The following is an 18,606-nucleotide window of genomic DNA, read 5'->3' as shown; positions in this document are numbered from 1 at the left end:
GTGAGCCACTGATTGCACACCAAGTATGGAATGGTCATACATTAAGAATGTTCATGTAGTATGTTGATTAGTTTTATTAATAAAAATTTTTTAAAAAAAGAAAAAAAATAATAAATTGCATTCTATTAACCAAAAAAAAAGAGTTAGAAGTTCTATCTTTATAACTTAAAGCAAATCATTTAACATCTAAGCTTTAATTTCCTCCTCTCTATATTATAGAAAATATTTCAATATAGTGTATCATGGTTTTCAACTATACTGTGCCCTAATTTTTATCATTTTAGAACTGTTTTTCAGAGTTATTGAGTTAATGAGTGTTTGCTTCAGAATTTGTCTAGCGTTCTTCTTTCTTTACCTTATTTTCTTATGCTATTTCCTAATACTTATGCTGTTACTCTGAGGAGAGGTTGCATTTGGGAATTTAAAAAAAGTAGAAGAAAAGCTTATCTTTGTTTTGCTCATCTTTTGGAAAGAAACAGCAACAAAAATGAATATCAGCATGTTTCTGTTGCCAGTGCATTTTTCCATTGAGCTTACTTTTTTTTAAATGTATCTCCCTACGTGTATGTGTATCTCAATCTATACATACACACACACAGAGGCAGATATATGATGTATATACTATAGGGAAATTTGTTCACAGTGTTGTTTTGTTTGTTTTTGGGTGCTTGGGCTGGGAATCGAAACCGGGTCTCCTGCCTCTCAGGCAAGAATTCTACTACTGAACTACCTGTGCACCCCCTGTTGAACTAACTTTTAATTCCAAAATTACAACCAGCTTTGACATTGAGGTCTGTGAATGACATGGGATAATGAAGGTTATTTTCAGAGCGCATTACAAACTCTGAGGCTGCCCATTGCACAACTCCAGGTGTACTACAGACAGTATCTGACCTGAATTCCACCAGCCTGTGTACCTCAGGTTTCCTTCCTCTGTAACAGCCAACTTTTTCTGTACAGATTCTTTGTCTAAATTTTAGCATTTACATGTAATTTTTCTAGAGAGTTCATAGTTCTACATGTGGTAGACAGAAGCAGTCTTGTCAACTGGCAGACCTGGTCTTTCACAAGAAACCCAGGATTTATTTTAGTTGGCTTTTTGGGGTATTATTATGTTTATTGTGTCCTACTCTCAGTGAAATACACATAGCTGTGTTTGTAGGGGAAGGAGAAGGAAGTAAATACTTTTCTGGTATAAAACAGCAGGATGATTTGCGGATGTTGGGCTTCCTTTGTTTTTCTTCAGGTATTTATTATACATCTGTTTTGTGGAGTTTACCCCCAAGAGGGATTCTCTGGGATAGACTATGAATCCCTGGTCATAAGACTCCTGAGTCTTAGAATCCTGACCCTTCATGACTATCTACTGATTAAGTCATTGTTGAGATGTTCATTTGCAGTTGTGAAATCTTCTAAAGAAAGAAAGTGTCTTGGGTGTTCAGAAGGAAATTGCTACATTAAAACCATCTATGAAACCATCTGTGAAAGGAAAAGCAGCATATTTGAGTGACATGTCAGACAGAGCAAGTATTTAAACCAAAGCCAGTGGTTGCTGCATTAAACTGTGTTTTAGGTAATAATTTTTGGAATGTCTGTGCCTAATGCTAGAAATAAAACTAGAGTACTGTCTCAGGACTAAGAACCACTGAGTATTAGCAGCAGGTGGATATAAAAATACTTAAAATAATTAGCATGTTTAGATTAAGCTAGTTGCCACAAAATATTGAGTGGAAATGAACAGAGTGTATTGAATATTCAAGCCAATATTAACTGCGTACAATTTAAATTATTAAATACAAGTTAATTTCAAAATAATGAGATTCTCTGCATTTCCAAATATCCCAAATCATGAATGAAGTCAGTTGGTCAGTTAACCAGCCTTGGTACATAGTGGGCGCCCAGTAAATATTTCTTGAGTAGATGAATATGAAAAAGAGAATTATAAGTTAAATTCACTCTTAGACCTTTATATGTTATTTTCTCTGCTTTCTCTTTCCATCTTGTATAAGAGTATCAAGAGATAGCATCTAGTTGTGTTATACCTCTCTAATTTCTTCATGGGAGGAAAAATGGGTTTCAACTGTCAAATATAAATAGGGAAAAATAATCAGTTTTCATGCCTTTTGGCTAGTTAACTTACATCTTAAAGTTGTTAGTGTGTCCCAAAAAGGCAAGTTACAGTGGAAATAAAGTTGGGATCATTTTGTGTGTGAAAGAAAAAGATAATGAGAGACAGAAGATGGCGGCTTAGTAAGACGCGCGGGTCTTAGTTCCTCCTCCAGAACAGCAACTAAAGAAACCGAAACAATACAAAACAGCTCCCGGAGCCACGACAGAGACCAAAAAGACAGTGTACCCCATTCTGGAATGGCTGAACGGGCAGGGAGATTCCGCTGCGGTGAGATACCCGAGGGGCGCGCTCTTTCCCGGGCTGGGGTGGCTGGCGATCGGGTCCCTTCCACACACGTGGCTTCCCGGTCCGACTGGGAACGTTGGATAGCGGAGCCCTCCCGCCACGCTTGGCGTCTCGGGCCAGCTGGGCAATTTGGACCGGTACTCCCCCAAGCCGCGGTGGCTGGCGACCCCCCCCTCCACGCGCGGTTTCCCGGGCCGACTGCGAGATTCGGATTGGCGAGTTAAAGGAGCCACAGCATCTTTTACTGGTGGGACCCGCAGACAGACGAGCGCCACGAGCACCACCTACTGGGCAGGAAAAGAAAAACAGAGCCCAGAGATTTCACAGAAAAACCTTTCAACTAGCCGGGTCCCACACCTAGGGAAATCTGATCAAATGCCCAGACACCAGCAGAAAATAATGGATCATGCTCGGAAAATTGAAGATATGGCCCAGTCAAAGGAACAAACCAGTAGTTCAAATGAGATACAGGAGCTGAGACAACTAATGCTGAATATACGAACAGAAATGGAAAACCTCTTCAAAAACCAAATCAATAAATTGAGGGAGGACATGAAGAAGATATGGGCTGAACATAAAGAAGAAATAGAAAATCTGAAAAAACAAATCACAGAACTTATGGGAGTGAAGGACAAAGTAGAAAAGATGGAAAAAACAATGGATACCTACAATGGTAGATTTAAAGAGACAGAAGCTACAATTAGTGAACTGGAGGATGGAACATCTGAATCCCAAAAAGAAACAGAAACTATAGGGAAAAGAATGGAAAAATTTGAACAGGGTATCAGGGAACTCAAGGACAATATGAGGCGCACAAATATACGTGTTGTGGGTGTCCCAGAAGGAGAAGAGAAGGGAAAAGGAGGAGAAAAACTAATGGAAGAAATTATCACTGAAAATTTCCAAACTCTTATGAAAGACCTAAAATTACAGATCCAAGAAGTGCAGCGCACCCCAAAGAGAATAGACCCAAATAGGCGTTCTCCAAGGCACTTACTAGTTAGAATGTCAGAGGTCAAAGAGAAAGAGAGGATCTTGAAAGCAGCAAGAGAAAAACAATCCATCACATACAAGGGAAACCCAATAAGACTATGTGTAGATTTCTCAACAGAAACCATGGAAGCTAGAAGACAGTGGGATGATATATTTAAAATACTAAAAGAGAAAAATTGCCAACCAAGACTCCTATATCCAGCAAAATTGTCCTTCAAAAATGAAGGAGAAATTAAAACATTTATAGACAAAAAGTCACTGAGAGAATTTGTGACCAAGAGACCAGCTCTGCAAGAAATACTAAAGGGAGCACTAGAGTCAGATACGAAAAGACAGAAGAGAGAGGTATGGAGTAAAGTGTAGAAAGAAGGAAAATCAGATATGATATATATAATACAAAAGGCAAAATGGTAGAGGAAAATATTATCCAAACAGTAATAACACTAAAAGTTAATGGACTGAATTCCCCAATCAAAAGACATAGACTGGCAGAATGGATTACGACCCAGCAATACCACTGCTAGGTATCTACTCAAAGGACTTAAGGGCAAAGGCACAGACGGACATTTGCACACCAGTGTTTATAGCAGCATTGTTTACAGTTGCAAAGAGATGGAGACGGACAAGTGGCTAAGCGAACTGTGGTGTGTACCTACGATGGAATATTATGCAGCTTTAAGACAGACTAAACTTATGAAGCATGTAATAACATGGATGGACCTAGAGAACATTATGCTGAGTGAGTCTAGCCAAAAACTAAAGGACAAATACTGTATGGTCCCACTGATGTGAATTGACATTCGAGAATCAACTTGGAATATATCATTGGTAACAGAGACCAGCAGGAGTTAGAAACAGGGTAAGATAATGGGTACTTGAAGCTGAAGAGATACAGACTGTGCAAAAGGACTAGATACAAAAACTCAAAAATGGACAGCACAATAATACCTAATTGTAATGTAACTATGTTAAAACACTGAATGAAGCTGCACCTGAACTGTAGTTTTTTTTTTGTTTGTTTGTATCTTTTGTTTTTGTTTTTTTCTTTTTCTTTTTATATATATATATATTTTTATTATTATTATTATTTTAATTTTCTTCTCTATATTGACATTCTATATCTTTTTCTGCTGTTTTGCTAGTTCTTTTCCTAAATCGATGCAAATGTACTAGGAAATGATGATCATGCATCTATGTGATGATACTAAGAATTACTGAGTGCATATGTAGAATGGAATGATTTCTAAATGTTGTGTTAATTTCTTTTCTTTTTTTTAATTAATAAAAAAGATAATGAGAATAAGTAAATAAAATGTATATTTTGTATAATGAAATAAACTAAACTTTTGAACCAACAACTTTAGTTAATTTTTAAGTGTGCTAAATCTGCAAAATAAGATTTTTTTTGAAGTTTATGTTTTTTTTCCTATTCTTAGAGACTACATAATACCTCAAGGTAGCCCATAGCACGAGAAGACAGGAGTTACCAATCTCTTGGGCCTCCTCTTCCCCCTAGCATTTTTTCCTTTGCTTTTCATGATGGTTTCCCTTGTGGCATTTCTCTCTCTCTCTCTCTCTCTTTTTTTTTTTAATACATGGGCAGGCACTGGGAATCGAACCTGGGTCCTCTGGCATTCCAGGCAAGCATTCTTGCCTGCTGAGCCAATACTTCTCTTTTAATGCAGAGGAAAGGAATAGGTAGATAAGAATGTTTTATTTCCTATAATGCACATCATTCTCCTTTGGTGCAGATAGTCCTCATTGTCTACATGTTTATTCAGATTGCTATTAATGTTTCTCATTTTTTATTAACTTCTTGCCTTAGGAAAATCTTTTCTGCTTGAACCTGACTGGACAGATTCACACAAATTTAAATAGGTGCTTTAAATCTTTAAATCTATTAAATAGATTTAAATAGATGATTTTATGGGCAATAGAACTATTTAGTAGACTCACAGATCCAAACATAGTTTAAATATAGTTGGTTACTAGAAGTGTGTTTATAATTATAGCAAACTTTATATTAAGTGTGGCTTAACGTTAAGTATTTCTTCAAGTGAGACTTAGCATTAGGTTTTCTTCAAGTCTGCACTCACACTAAGCAGACCTGATGGTGTCAGGGTCCCCATTTGTGTGATCTGGAATGTTTTACCTGAATTAGAAGATCTTCCTAACACACACATTTTTGTTTTCCTCAAATGCAATACAGCTGTCCATTTAATATCAACTAAGCAATTACAGAACTACCTCGTCTCAATTAATATCTTTTACCCACTCTTTATATGGCCCTGGAACCATTTTTATTATGCTGTGATGAGATTAAAATGAAGCTTTGAGTTTCAGGAAGTTTTTATGGGGAGGGAGGGGAAGGGAAACTAATTGGCAGTCAGTTCATTTCTTTTGCTCACTGTGCTTCTTTTCTTGTCTCTCTTTATTTTTCCAGATGATCTTTGAGAATATCTTTTTTTTCCCCTTTCTTAGATGTGACAACTGTAATCACTTTTTTCCCCCTCTTAAATAAACAACTTATTTAGAGCCCCTTCATTCTTGTTTTTTTTTTTTTTATGGATGAAGGATAAAAACCAACTCACAAAAACAAAATTGTCTTATTTGTTGGGACTTAAGTGCCCCAATCCATACCTTTTTCTGTCCATATATTTTATGGGTAGCCCCATTCTTCCAATCTTTGTTCATTTTTCTAAGTTTGAGGAGATGAATAAAAATGCCTAATTTAATGTGATCATTAAGGAAGGATTTTTGTGATAGAAAGCAAATAAAAACTGACCAATTTTTGCCAGATTAGGTCAGCATACATGGCTCTAACCAGAAACTTTCTTTGTTCAGAAAAGTTGTTTAATGGCATAACTCATGGCAGTGATCCCATATTTCCCCCCAGATTCCTGATATTGATTAAGAATTGAGTACTAAGCTTTTGTGATACTTTATGTACATGTGTGTGGATGATTCCACTATTGAAATATCGGTAATGAAAGAAATACTCTAACTTTATATTCTAGCAGGTTGGTTGTGTTTAAATAATGTTGAGTGACTTTGTGTTTTGGACTATTTTAATTCTTTTTCTTTGAAAATAAAATTCCTAAAGAGACCTTTGGGCTCCAGTCCTATCTATCTTTTAAAAATAGCTGGCTAATCAGACCTTAATTAAAAAAATACCCCTATAGTTCATCATGTTCCCTGTTCATACAGCCATCAGTTGTATGCCAGGTATTATGTTATGGGCTGGATTTGGTGGTAAACGATAGGAAACAAAGCATAGAGACCCTGTGTTAATAAGACTTAATGTCTATTGGGGGAAGAGCTACAGATTAAATAGTCACATAAGTAGGGTGACATCTGTGATGAGTCCTGTGAAGAGGAGGTGGGTGGTGCTTTGAGAACTCTTGATGAGAATCTGACTTGGTCTGAGAGCCCAGTAACAGTATCCTAAAGAGGTGAAGCTGGAGCTGCAGTCAAGATAGGCAGCAGTGGTTGGAAAGAGAGCATTCTAGGCTATGGAAATAGAAGTTGCCAAGGCCTTGTCCTAGGAGGATTCCTGATTCAGTCAGTATACCTAGTTCTTTCTTTTGATTGTTCTTTCCTTCTGGCCCCTGCTGCTTTGGAGCTCATACAGATACTGTGTTTTATACCTATTTGTTAAAATCTTAGGAAAAGGAGACTACAGAAACTTTTATTAATTTAAAAAGTGTTTAACAAAGAGATCCATCCCAAATTATAACAGAAGAGGTCACAACCAATCTTTATTTCTCCAGTAAAAGGTTTTCACATCATCTTATCACAAATGAATTAAATAACAAATTATGTTATGGTCTGGTCTTGCTGTTTCATTTTTAGACTATGTATTTTTTTCCCTTTTGGCAGTGCCTGATTCTGTCTCCTGACTGTACATACCTGAACTGAACAATTCTCATCAGCCCTTCCTGAGAAGGAAGGCTTTTCTACTTAGACCTAAGCTGGAGGTATTTAGTTTGTTTTCTGGGCTTTTCCCATACTCCCCCCAAGTGGCTGGGAGCCAGTAGGAGATACCTAAGGCCAGTTTCATCTTGAGAATGCCTCCTTTGTGCAGTGACTAGAGCTCTTTCCATTTCCTGACATCAGGAAGTGATGCTCCTTTCCTTGTTCCAAATGTAGATCCTATAGACTCCCTAGTACATTTTCGTTCTTAGTAGGATCATTCATCTTGTTGCCTCATTTCTGGCTCATGAGTGACTTTAAATCTCATAAAGGTTACACTTTATATACCCTGGTTGGCATTTAGACTCAGCAGTCCCAGTGTGTTGGAACAGCTGTTGTGTACTGGCTTTGCCTTGGTGTATTATCTGCCTACCATCTTCAGCCTCAAGACCTATTCCATTGGCTAACCTTAAGAAGAATGCCTCTTTCTGTTTTGAAAAGTATGTGCTGTTCTTTTGTTCCTGCTCTGCGAGTTTGCTGTTTTTCCTGTGGTTGAATCAGCCTTTGATTCTAGACAATGATACCTGATAGGATGACTCACATATGCTGTTTGGCTAGATTTAAACCTGCCACTTACCCCAGATGTGAACTAATAATCTTATCAGACTATGTTTTTTTGAATATTAGAGGGTAGACTCTAGATAATTATCATTCTTACATTATATTCATTAGAACCAAATAACTTCTACCAAGTTAAATGATAATCTTTTCATTGAAAGAAGACCTGAGAAGATAGCCTTAGAGTCTGGTCTTGGTGCATGGTTATGATACTTTATGAGCCCAAACTTCTGACAGGCTTTCTTGAAAAATAAAAGTTAAATTACTAGCTGCCCACATAGTTTTGGCCATTATCTTCCCATGCTCCATGGAATAAATTCAGTTCTAGAAGTCATCCTATTTTTGCTACTATGACTAGCTAAGACTTACAACATACTTCTTATGTGAGAGTACCAAGTGCTTTGCATAACCTATCTCATTTTAAATCCTTACAACCAAAAATAAGCAACAGTTATTTTCTGGTTTTTCACATATAGTAGAAGCAAATGATAAATAATTAAAGTTTAGACGTTGTAGAGCTTTCAAAAAGTATTTTCAAACTCTTTTGACCAATACTTTTAGCAAGAATTATCTATATGTAAGTGGGTATCTGAAACAAAAGTTTTGTGGAATAGTATATCTGTTATATGATGTATTTTTCTATTTTAAACTATACTATTGTATTAAAAATAAACCGTTTCTGACATCCTAAATGAATTTCACTACCATTGATGAGTAATGACCTAGAAAATTATTATAAGAAAAAGCAGTAATATTCTAATGTCATATGGGGGACCAGAAAAATCCAAACTGGACTAACTCCTATGATCATACTTTATAAAATTTTTATATCCTTAAATATAAGGACTAAAAGGAAACAGAGAAACATATAATAATCCTTAAATTTACGTTCATCTGCCATGTGCTGAGCACCATGCTAGGTACTAAAGATACAAGATTGAACAAGTGGAGGTATAAGTAAAGTGTCATTTTTGTAGTGTATATACTTTACAAATTTTTTTAACTGCCATTTTACCTAGGGACAATATTTTGAAGATCCATGTTAAACAGTGCAGACTAAAACTAAGGCAAAGCCAAAGCAATCAGTTAACTAGAATTGGATGAAACTTTCCCTCCCACAAGTTTTCTTTTGTGCTTCTCCTTTTTGAGTTAGCAGGTTAGCAAGAATCTAGAGCAGGCTAGGCTAGTTCCCTTTACAAAAAAAATTGCAAAAGTCTTTTAGGGTAGGCTATGTTTTAATAAAGAGTTCATTTTTCTTTTTAGAAGGTAAATCAATAGGGAACATTATAGCTGATTCCTAACATGAATCTTTTAAAAAAAATTTTATTGATAAATCTTCATACACATACAGTCCATGAATGATGTACAATCAGTGGCTCACAATATCATCACATAGTTGTGTATTCATCACCATGATCATATTTAGAACATTTGTATCACTTCAGAAAAAGAAAACACTCATACATCCTATACCCCTTACCCTTCCCTCTCACTGATAACTAGTATTTCAATCTCCCCAATTATTTTACCCATTATTCCCCCCTATTCTAACATGAATCTTTGCTGCTTTCTACTAGTTGGCTGTTTCATTAACTTTGCTCATACCCCTGGCATGTTCCCCATCCCACCCCCGACCTTACCACTGCAAATCTCACTGTGGGCTGTAATAAAAGGAATTTAGGGATGGACCAAAATATAAGAAATAGCATCTGCCATTTAAAAATAAAAACTGATTTTTTCACCTCTTCCTATATACTATTAGCAAATAGTCTCGAATAAAACTTGTAGGCAGTGAAGGCGCACTAAGTATATGGAACTTTCACATATTACTTCTCTCTCCACAGACTCATAGTTACATTCTATTCTTTGGTCTAGTTTTGAGTACAAGAGATTTGAAAAAGCTTTTTTTTTTTATTAAACAGAAATCATACATAAAATACAGGGTTTCCATAGAACACCCTGTTATTAATGTCTTACATTGGTGTGGTACATTTGTTACAATTGATGAAAGCACATTTTTGTTTGTACTGTTAACTATAGTCCAAGATTTAATTTAGGGTTCGTTGTTTGTGTTGTGCAGTTCCTTTATCCTAATACCATATATACAACCTAACATTTCCCCTTTTAACCTCATTCAAATATATATTTCAGAGCTGTTAATTATATTCCCAACGTTGTGCTCTCACCACCACCAAACATTGCAAACACTTTTCCATTCTCCCCAATACAAATTCTGTACATTTTAAGCCTTTACTCTCTATTTCCTACCCCCATCCCCATCCCTGTTGACCTATTTCTAGATTCTTACCCTATGAGTGTGCTTATTCTGATTATTTCATATCAGTGAGATCATAGAATATCTGTCCTTTTGTGTCTGGCTTATTTCACTCAAAATGATGATGACTTCAGGTTCATCCATCTTGTTGCATGTATCAAAAGCTCATCTCTCTTACAGCTGAATAATATTCCATTGTGTGTATATACCACATTTTACTTACCCATTCATCAGTTGATGGACATGAATTGTTTTCATTTTTTAGCAATTGTGAGTAATGCCAACACAAACATCAGTGTGCAAATAACTGTTCATGTCCCTGCCTTCACTTATTTTGGGTACATACCTAGAAGTGGCTGCATCATTTTACATTGCCACAGAAATGAATGAGTGTTCCTATTTCTCCACATCCTCTCTAACACTTGTAACTTTCCTTTTTTTAAAGTATAGCCATTCTAGTACGTGTGAAATGATATCTCATTGTGGTTATAGTTTACATTTCACTAATGATATTGAGCATCTTTTTATGTACTTTTTGGCCAGTTGCATAGATTCTTTGCAGAAATGTCTATTCAATTTTTTTTTAATGTAAGTTCTTTTTTATTTTCCTCCACACTGGCAAAAGTTCCAAGGGATCTTAAAGTTTTGCAATCATTTTAACTATCTCTCTTTCCCACCCACCCCCCACACACTTTTGAATATATAAAGCAAAGGAGATCAGATGTCCCAACTTTTGATGGTTTCCTGTCTCCTCATGCTATTTGATACAAAAGCTATATACAAGTTTGTAGCCGTTTTTGTATAGTTATTGGTACATATTTAGGAGAAATGTCTATTCAATTTTAATTGGATTGTCTTTTTGTTATTAAGTTGAAGGATTTCTTTGTATATATTCTGGATTAGACACTTATCTGACAGGTGACTTCCAAGTCCTTTCTCCTATTATGAAGGTTGTGGTTTTACTTTCATGATAAAGTACTTTGATGTGCAAAACATTTTAATTTTGATGTGACCTCATTTATCTGTTTTTACTTTTGTTGCTTGTGCTTTTGGTGTAAAGTCTAAGAAACCATTGTTTCCCTATGTTTTCTTCTCGGAGTTTTACAGTTCTGATTCTTATATTTAGGTCTTTGATTCATTTGAGTTGATTTTTGTATATAGTATGAGGTAAAAGTCCATCTTCATTCTTTTGCAAATGCTTTTCTAGTTTTCCCAGCACCATTTGTTGAAGAGACTGTTTTTTTGTCTTGTATTTCCACCATTTGGTCTTTTTCATTGATGTTTTCTGGAGTTTTATCCTCTTCCTTTGTATAGGCCATTATTTACTATTTCTTTGTGTTGTGATCTTTTTTTGCACACTGTGCCTTTTAATGTTTTTTAATGTTAACTCTGGGATTGGTACCCTGAGAATATCTGTTTCTTGGGTTTGTAACCAGTTGATCATATGAAAGATTTTCTTGAATTTCAGGAATTAACAAAACCAAATAAACCTAAGCAAAAAATACCTTTCCTCATTTTTGCAAATGATTTTGCATTGGCTGGTGCTTTCTGTCAGAGTTCAACCCTCCTATCAGGATGGTCAGTCCAAGGCTAATACAAAGTACAGGATCTTCCCTATCTTTTCTAGGCCTGTTGTCTTTTCCTGAGCATATGCTTGCTGGCAGCCTTAGGAATTCCCTGGTTTATGGAGTTTGAATGCTGCCCAACCCCCATCCCACTCCTCTCCTAGCCCCTACTTCTCAGGAAACAGACCTTTTCCCTCTCCAGGCATTCCACTGCCAGACTTAAGGCAGGTAAGCCTTTGCTCCAGGTTGTCCACCTCAATTGTTTCTTACACCACTTTTGTTTTCTTTTGTTTTCCTTTTCCTAGAGGGAAAATTCTGAAAGTGAGGACATGCTGGAGAGCAGTTTCCTGTCAGTCTTTCCCAGATGCAAAAGGCCAGGGACCATAAAGGGGCATTGGTTGGCTCCAAACTCCCCTCAGAAGGGGATGTTGGAGGGGCCAGGAAGAGTGCCTAGCTTCTTCCACATCTCCCCAAAGCTTGCTTTTTTGACTTGGTCCCTACCCAGCAAATGCAGCTTTTTACCTGTCCTCTGCGGTTCTGAGGGGGCATACCATCTTTTAGTCTCCTCGACTACTGGGGTTGCTTAGAACAATGGCTGCCCTCAGAACTGGGCTCCCAGTGATCCGAAGTAACTAAAAGTAAATTGATCATCAATTGCCCCTCACCACCTGGATCTCAGAAAAGAAGGTTTTTATATGCCTCTCTGGCACCAGTAAGCTGTCTGCCCGCAGAGCACAGATAGATGATGGTAACCGCTGCGTGGAAAGAGCAGTTTACTGGTATTTACCATAATTTACCAGCCTCTTCCTCCTGCCCCTCCTTGGATTCTGTTCAGTGTTCTGGATTCCAGAGTTTTGAAATAGTTGATTGAGACAGTGCCTGCCTGTTTAGTAGTTGTTCTGGTGGAGAAACTGATTCCTATGGCTTTCTACTATGCCATCTTCCCACCTTGAAAAATCCTTTATCTTTTCAATGTTTTTAAATCTAGAGTATAGTATTAGGACTGGCCCAGAGTTGATAAAAATTAGACTTTACCTTTATTAATATGTTTTATTTTATGTTGCTTAGCTTATTCTTAGGAGAGAAGCCCTAATGGCTTATCAGCATCTATTAATATATTGAATTCAGGAAATAGGGGTTTTAGCCCTGTTTCTCTATACGTAGTTTTGCATCCTGGGGGCGGGGGGGGGGGGGTCACTTAGTGCATCTTTGCCTCTTTCTCATTTTTGAAATGAAAGATTGGATTGAATATTCTCCAAGGGCCCTTAATGCTCTATGCTCTGAGTCTATGCTGTGAAGGTTTGTGTCTGAAAAAGTGGTTTCATTACTAACTCATCCTTATCTGTGCTGACGGAAGTAATAAAGCATCTTATATAAAGAATAATAACCATTTGTACTGTGTTCTGGTTTCTTTACCTTTTCATTTCAGTTATGACTTGGAAAGTGACTTTAATATCATTGATGGTTCATCATTGAGAGACTTTTGCTGGCAATTGTTGGCTGTTTTTGGTTACAGTTGAATATTGCATTGCTTTAGGAGGACCCTTACACTTTGTGTAGACTCTTGTTGATGTGTGAAACTATGATAAGCCACATGGATGTACATACAGCTGATAATTCTGGCTTTTCCTCATCAGAAAGAGCCTTCATAAAATGGAAAAACTGAAACTCTTAGTGATACAGAGTAATTTTTATATGAGGTTGGGCTACAGATTTTCTAGCTTTTTAGTCAGTAAAGAAGAAAATTGGGAAAGGATTATAGGCAGAATTGAATCCTAGTATATCCTGATGTCATGAGTAGGGTAGATGTATTTGGTATTCCTGTTCATCAAATTCCTGAATCCTAAAAGTAGCCCATTTTACATCTCCCTTATGTTTGTGGAAAGTTTATTTAAAGTCCTCCTGAATCCACCTAAAGTCCCAATTTCTCTTAATTTTTAGGAACAATTGATTCGTAAGCAATAACTTAGTTGGTATCTAAAGCTACTTTATGAGTATAATGTTAATCTTTAGTCATTTCTGCATTGTTATCTACAACATACAGGGGGCTATTGGGTTTTCCTGAGTGGGCAATGATCTTTATCATCTGACAGGATATAGCATAAACAACAGGCACCCTCTTTTCTTGTTTCTCAAGAATGATCTCATAGTATCACATACCCTACTTTCATGCATCCTTTTACTATCCAGATTTAGATATATAAAAAATAAAGCCCTCTTTCTGCCTTCTCAAAGTTTATATATAATAAGAGCATGCTATAACCTGTTCAGCCATTAGTCTTCTCTTTAATGTGAGAGTTTTCAAAGGTGGTTCATTCTCCCTTTATTTTATAAATGTTGTTAGTTGTTTGTAGTCTTAGGGTGAATTTGCTCATGAACTGAAATCTGTTCATTTCCCAACAGGGTTAATCATCTTATTTTAGTGGAGCCTTGGGGTTTTCCTGAACGACCAGACCTTGCTGATCAAGACAGACCAATTCCCGTTTGGATCAGAGCCTTGGGAGCAGCATTGACTCCTTTTAACCCTTTAGCTGGCCTCAGGATTGCAGGCCCTTTTGGTAAGTGCTTATGCCCTGGGAAAACAAAAGTTTTATAGGTTAGCAGAAGAGTAGTATTTACCAATTACCTTTGCTCATCAAAATCTTAAAAACAAACAAAACTTACTTTTTACTCCTCCTCCTAAAATTAGTATTAGACTGTGCACAAAGATGAGTAAAATCAAGCTCTTTACCTTGAAGTTGAGTCTTTGTGTTGCAAACAGTATAAGTGATTAGCAAAGCAAAGAAAGAAATGCTGAGGATGGGGTTCTTCAACCTGGAACACTGCTGAAAAAGGCTGAACAAGAAGAGTGTCTCTCAGGAAGTATAACTGCTAGCAGAGGACATGGGGAGAAGGAGTGTGGTATGTTGATCTGTTGGTGGCTCTTGGCCAATTGATGGTTGGTCAATTGATGGTCTCCTCACCACCCTACTTATAGATTACTTTCTTGCCTCATAATCTCAACAGTGTTAGGAAGGTAACTTTTCCAAAATTTGGGGTACTCTTGATTTATATTTCCTGTCATATTTTGAGGTACTTGTGTTTAGTCTGATTTAAGGTCATTTCGCACTCACCTCCTCTGCCTTAGCCCCACTGCCACCAGAATTTTCTTCTCTCACTCAAACAGATGGTGATGATTTGATCTCTACCTCCCCCTCATCCATTTATTTAGTCTGTATAACCTTGAAATATAAATGGATTTTATTGACTCACAGGTACACCAATAGAAATCATGGGAAACATAAAGTATAAAAAGAAATAAGGAAGGGGTGCATGGGTGGTTCAATGGTAGAATGCTCGCCTTCCATGTGGGAAACCCAGGTTCCATTCCCAGACCATGCACCCAAAAAAGAAAAGAAAAAAGAAATAAGGAGACAATGATGAGAAAGGAGGTTGCCTGAGAGAGGACTTTTAAAGTCTCATCCTCTGTCTTAGTGTCCCAGTTACTAAAACAAATGCCAAATGCTATACAGTGGGCTGGCTTAAACTACAGGAATTTATTGGCTTATAGTTTTGAGGCTAAGACAAGTCCAAAATCAAGGTGTCAGAAAAGTAATACTTTTTCCCTGAAGACTGGCATTCTGAGGCTGGCTGCTGGTGATCCTTGAGTCCTTGATTTTGGTCATATGGCAGTGCACATGTTACAGTGTGTTTTCCTTTCCCTTCCAGGTTCTGTTGACTTCCAGCTTCTTTTCCATATAGCTTTCTATTCATAAACCTCGAATAATAGGATTAAGGCCTCATTCACTTGGGCCACATTGTAACTAAAAATAACATCTTCTAGAGGTCCTATAAAATTCCTCAGAAATGGATTAAAATTAAAAATTTGGTGTTCCCCCCCCCCCGCCCCCGGGCTACATGATTCAATCTCTCACACCCTGTTTCCCTTTATTGCTTGTACATGGGAGTTGATGTAGAAGAAATTTTTGTTGGGACTATGTAATTCCTTTAGAGATGGAAGATAATGTCAGTGAAGAAGTAAAGCCTTGCTAAGATAATGGGTGGTGATAGCAGAAAGGGAAATCGACCAGTTCCTGGAATTCCTGAATGGAAAATAGTAATCAGAAAAAGTCTTCAGCTCCTCATCTTCTTTTACTTTGGGTTCCTTGCCCCTGCCTCTCACCTTCAGAGAATGGGGCTGTAGGAGTCACTGTGGATGGCCTGCCAGGAAATGTTGCTAGTGTCCCAAGCAGAAACTCTAAATTGATTTTCCCACAGAACTTTTATATATCCCAATCTATTTCATATAGATGCTGTGTTGTAGTTATGGAAGAAAAATAAGTTAATTTTATTTGTGAGCTGTTCTCCCTGCCATGTTTAATAGAATTTATTTTCCCTCAGAAACAAGTTTTAACAAACTTGTTTGACTTATGTCTTTTTGAGCTCCTAAAGTACACCTGAGAGTTAATAATAAAACACTCTTTAATTAGTTTAATCTTCTTTAGGAAACTTGAGGAGAGCAACTCCTAGGATCTGTGCTTTTTTCCCACCTACAATATCTTTTTTTTTTTTGGCATGGGCAGGCTCCAGGAATTGAACCCACGTCTCTCTCATGCACAATATCTTTTTACATATCAAATATATTATATGTAAATACATGTACAAAGCACTCAAACAAGCAAACACTAAAACTTTCTATATTATTTAGACTATAAGTTAATTATAATTTAAACCATTAAATGTTTTCATTTCCTAATAAATAGGTTTAAGTCTAGTACAACGTTTAAGACCTGATTTCAAGCGGAAATATTCTTCAATGTTTGAAGATGATACTGTGACAGAATATATCTACCACTGTAATGTACAGACTCCAAGGTACGGGTTATGATTTTAAACTTCCTGTGTTTGTTTTTTAGGCTTTTCTTTTTGGGAAACAGGTGAAAAGTCCAGAAGAGTTTATCAGTAGTTAAATGACTAAACTTAAAAGGATAAATGCCTAATACTTCTTACTTTACTCATCTATTCATGAAGTACCTATTATATAAAACATTGTGCTGGGTTTTCTTGGGGGATTCAAAAGTAAGATGTACTTTCTTCCCCTTAAGTGCTTATGGATAAGCTGAGAAAGCCTTTGTCTTGGGCATTTCTAGGAAAGGATTTAAGTCTTGAGAGAAAGAATTTCACAATAAAGCAGCCTTTCCCAAATAGATTATGAATGTTCCACATAATGTGGACTAAGCACATGTAAGTGGTTTTCTTTAGCATGAATCTTCTTAGAACCTACACTATTCCAAAGAATATTAAATCTCCCAAGTGCATAGGAGATTATTGTGCTGCATTTGCCACATTTTCCAAGTTCATTTGATGATTACACTCCTATTCCTTTGAGAAGCCCTCAGTGTTTGTGGATCAGTGTGTGAAATACTGCTGATGCAGTGAAGATTGGGTGGAGGGGTTGGGATAGAAGTGTACATTTTGACAGTAATTTGAAGGGAGTAGAGAGAAAGCATACTAGCCAGGAGAACAAGAGAGCCAACCAAAGGTATTTCTTATTTAGAAATATATATGAAAACCATTCCAGACAATCATAAAGAACACCTAGGACAATATATAAGATTCTACAAAGGTTCCATGCAGTAGGGTAACTTTCCAGAAACCTACAACCTCCAGATGGGTCCCTGGACCAGATAAGTCCTGAAACCTAGAGGGCCCAGCCTCTCCAGAGCATCAGCTAGTTCCATCTCCCTACCCCTTATTATTGACAGGCCCTTCCAACATGAAAAAGTTAGAATGACCATTGCCCAAATACCCCTAAAGAGTGGGATAGAAAGATCAAAGGTGATGGTAGAGTTATATAGAGAAAATAGGGTTTAACAAATGAATATGATCGCTGAATTATTAAATTGATATTTCTTTTAGTCTCCAGTATCTTAGAGCATCTAGAAATAAAAACCTAAAATTGTGGAATTGTAACCCATACTAAACTCTGAAATATATTCTACAACTAATTGTTTTGCTGTGCTTTAACATTTATTGCTTTTTTGTATGTATGTTATTTTTCACAAAAAAAAGAAAAGAAAAGCCTATTGTGGTGATAAAAAAATATTTATTCCTTCTAGCCTCCTATATTCCAGAGCAGCTAGAAGGAAAAATCTGAGAGGATCGTATCGTAGCCCATGACAAACTCTGGGATCTGAACTACTTGATGAAGATGCTTTGAAAACTATTGCTTTTTCTCTCTTTGCTTTGTATATATGTTATGTAATACGATTTAAAAAGTTTATACATATATATGTATATGACTTGAGAGTGTTAGGTGGAAGATGCAAGTGGAATACACAGAGTCTGAATACAGTAGGAAGCTGGGAGGAAACTGAAAGACAAGGCCCTCGAGTTGCTAGGAGGAGCATCAAACATGGAATGTGAACGTGAGACCTCCAGTTCTCATGATCTGTGGGGCATCAGAATCACTGGGGGAACATGTGAAAAATATGATTCCTGAGCCTGTATATCTAAGATTTTGATTCAGCAGTTCTGGAGTCATGGGCTACTCTTTAAAAACAAAAAGTGGTATGTCCTCTTTTTGAAGATGGAGACATGAGTGAAGATTGAGACACGAGAGAGCCTCTCTCCCTCTACCCCTTTTTATGTTCTCTCCCTTTTGACAGAGAGTGTATCCATCTACTTTATTAAAAATATCAAGGCCATGGAACCTATGAGGTGTAAAGTATAGCCTTGATCTTTTTAATAAAGTATGTTAAAGGGTCTCTGCCAAAAGTGAGGGAGGCTAGAAGGCTGGGGTCCTTGAGAAAGTGATATTTTATTACTCACTAGGTAGTCGGCACTAA

General features: G+C 36.9%; 1 protein-coding gene across 5 annotated transcripts in view; it reads left to right on the top strand.

Moving 5' to 3' along the window:
* The window catches only part of ABHD5 (abhydrolase domain containing 5, lysophosphatidic acid acyltransferase), a 36,154-nt gene that overhangs the window by 13,763 nt on the left and 3,785 nt on the right, over nt 1-18,606 (top strand). For all 5 annotated transcript variants that reach the window (XM_077129629.1, XM_077129630.1, XM_077129628.1 and 2 more), the window contains exons 4-5: nt 14,183-14,337; nt 16,522-16,633. In XM_077129629.1, coding sequence (XP_076985744.1) covers nt 14,183-14,337; nt 16,522-16,633 — 267 coding nt within the window. The remainder of the gene's footprint in view (nt 1-14,182; nt 14,338-16,521; nt 16,634-18,606) is intronic.

This window comes from Tamandua tetradactyla, chromosome 15, assembly GCF_023851605.1.
Source record: "Tamandua tetradactyla isolate mTamTet1 chromosome 15, mTamTet1.pri, whole genome shotgun sequence".
Lineage (NCBI taxonomy): Eukaryota > Metazoa > Chordata > Mammalia > Pilosa > Myrmecophagidae > Tamandua > Tamandua tetradactyla.
This window is presented reverse-complemented; position numbering and strand designations above follow the sequence as displayed.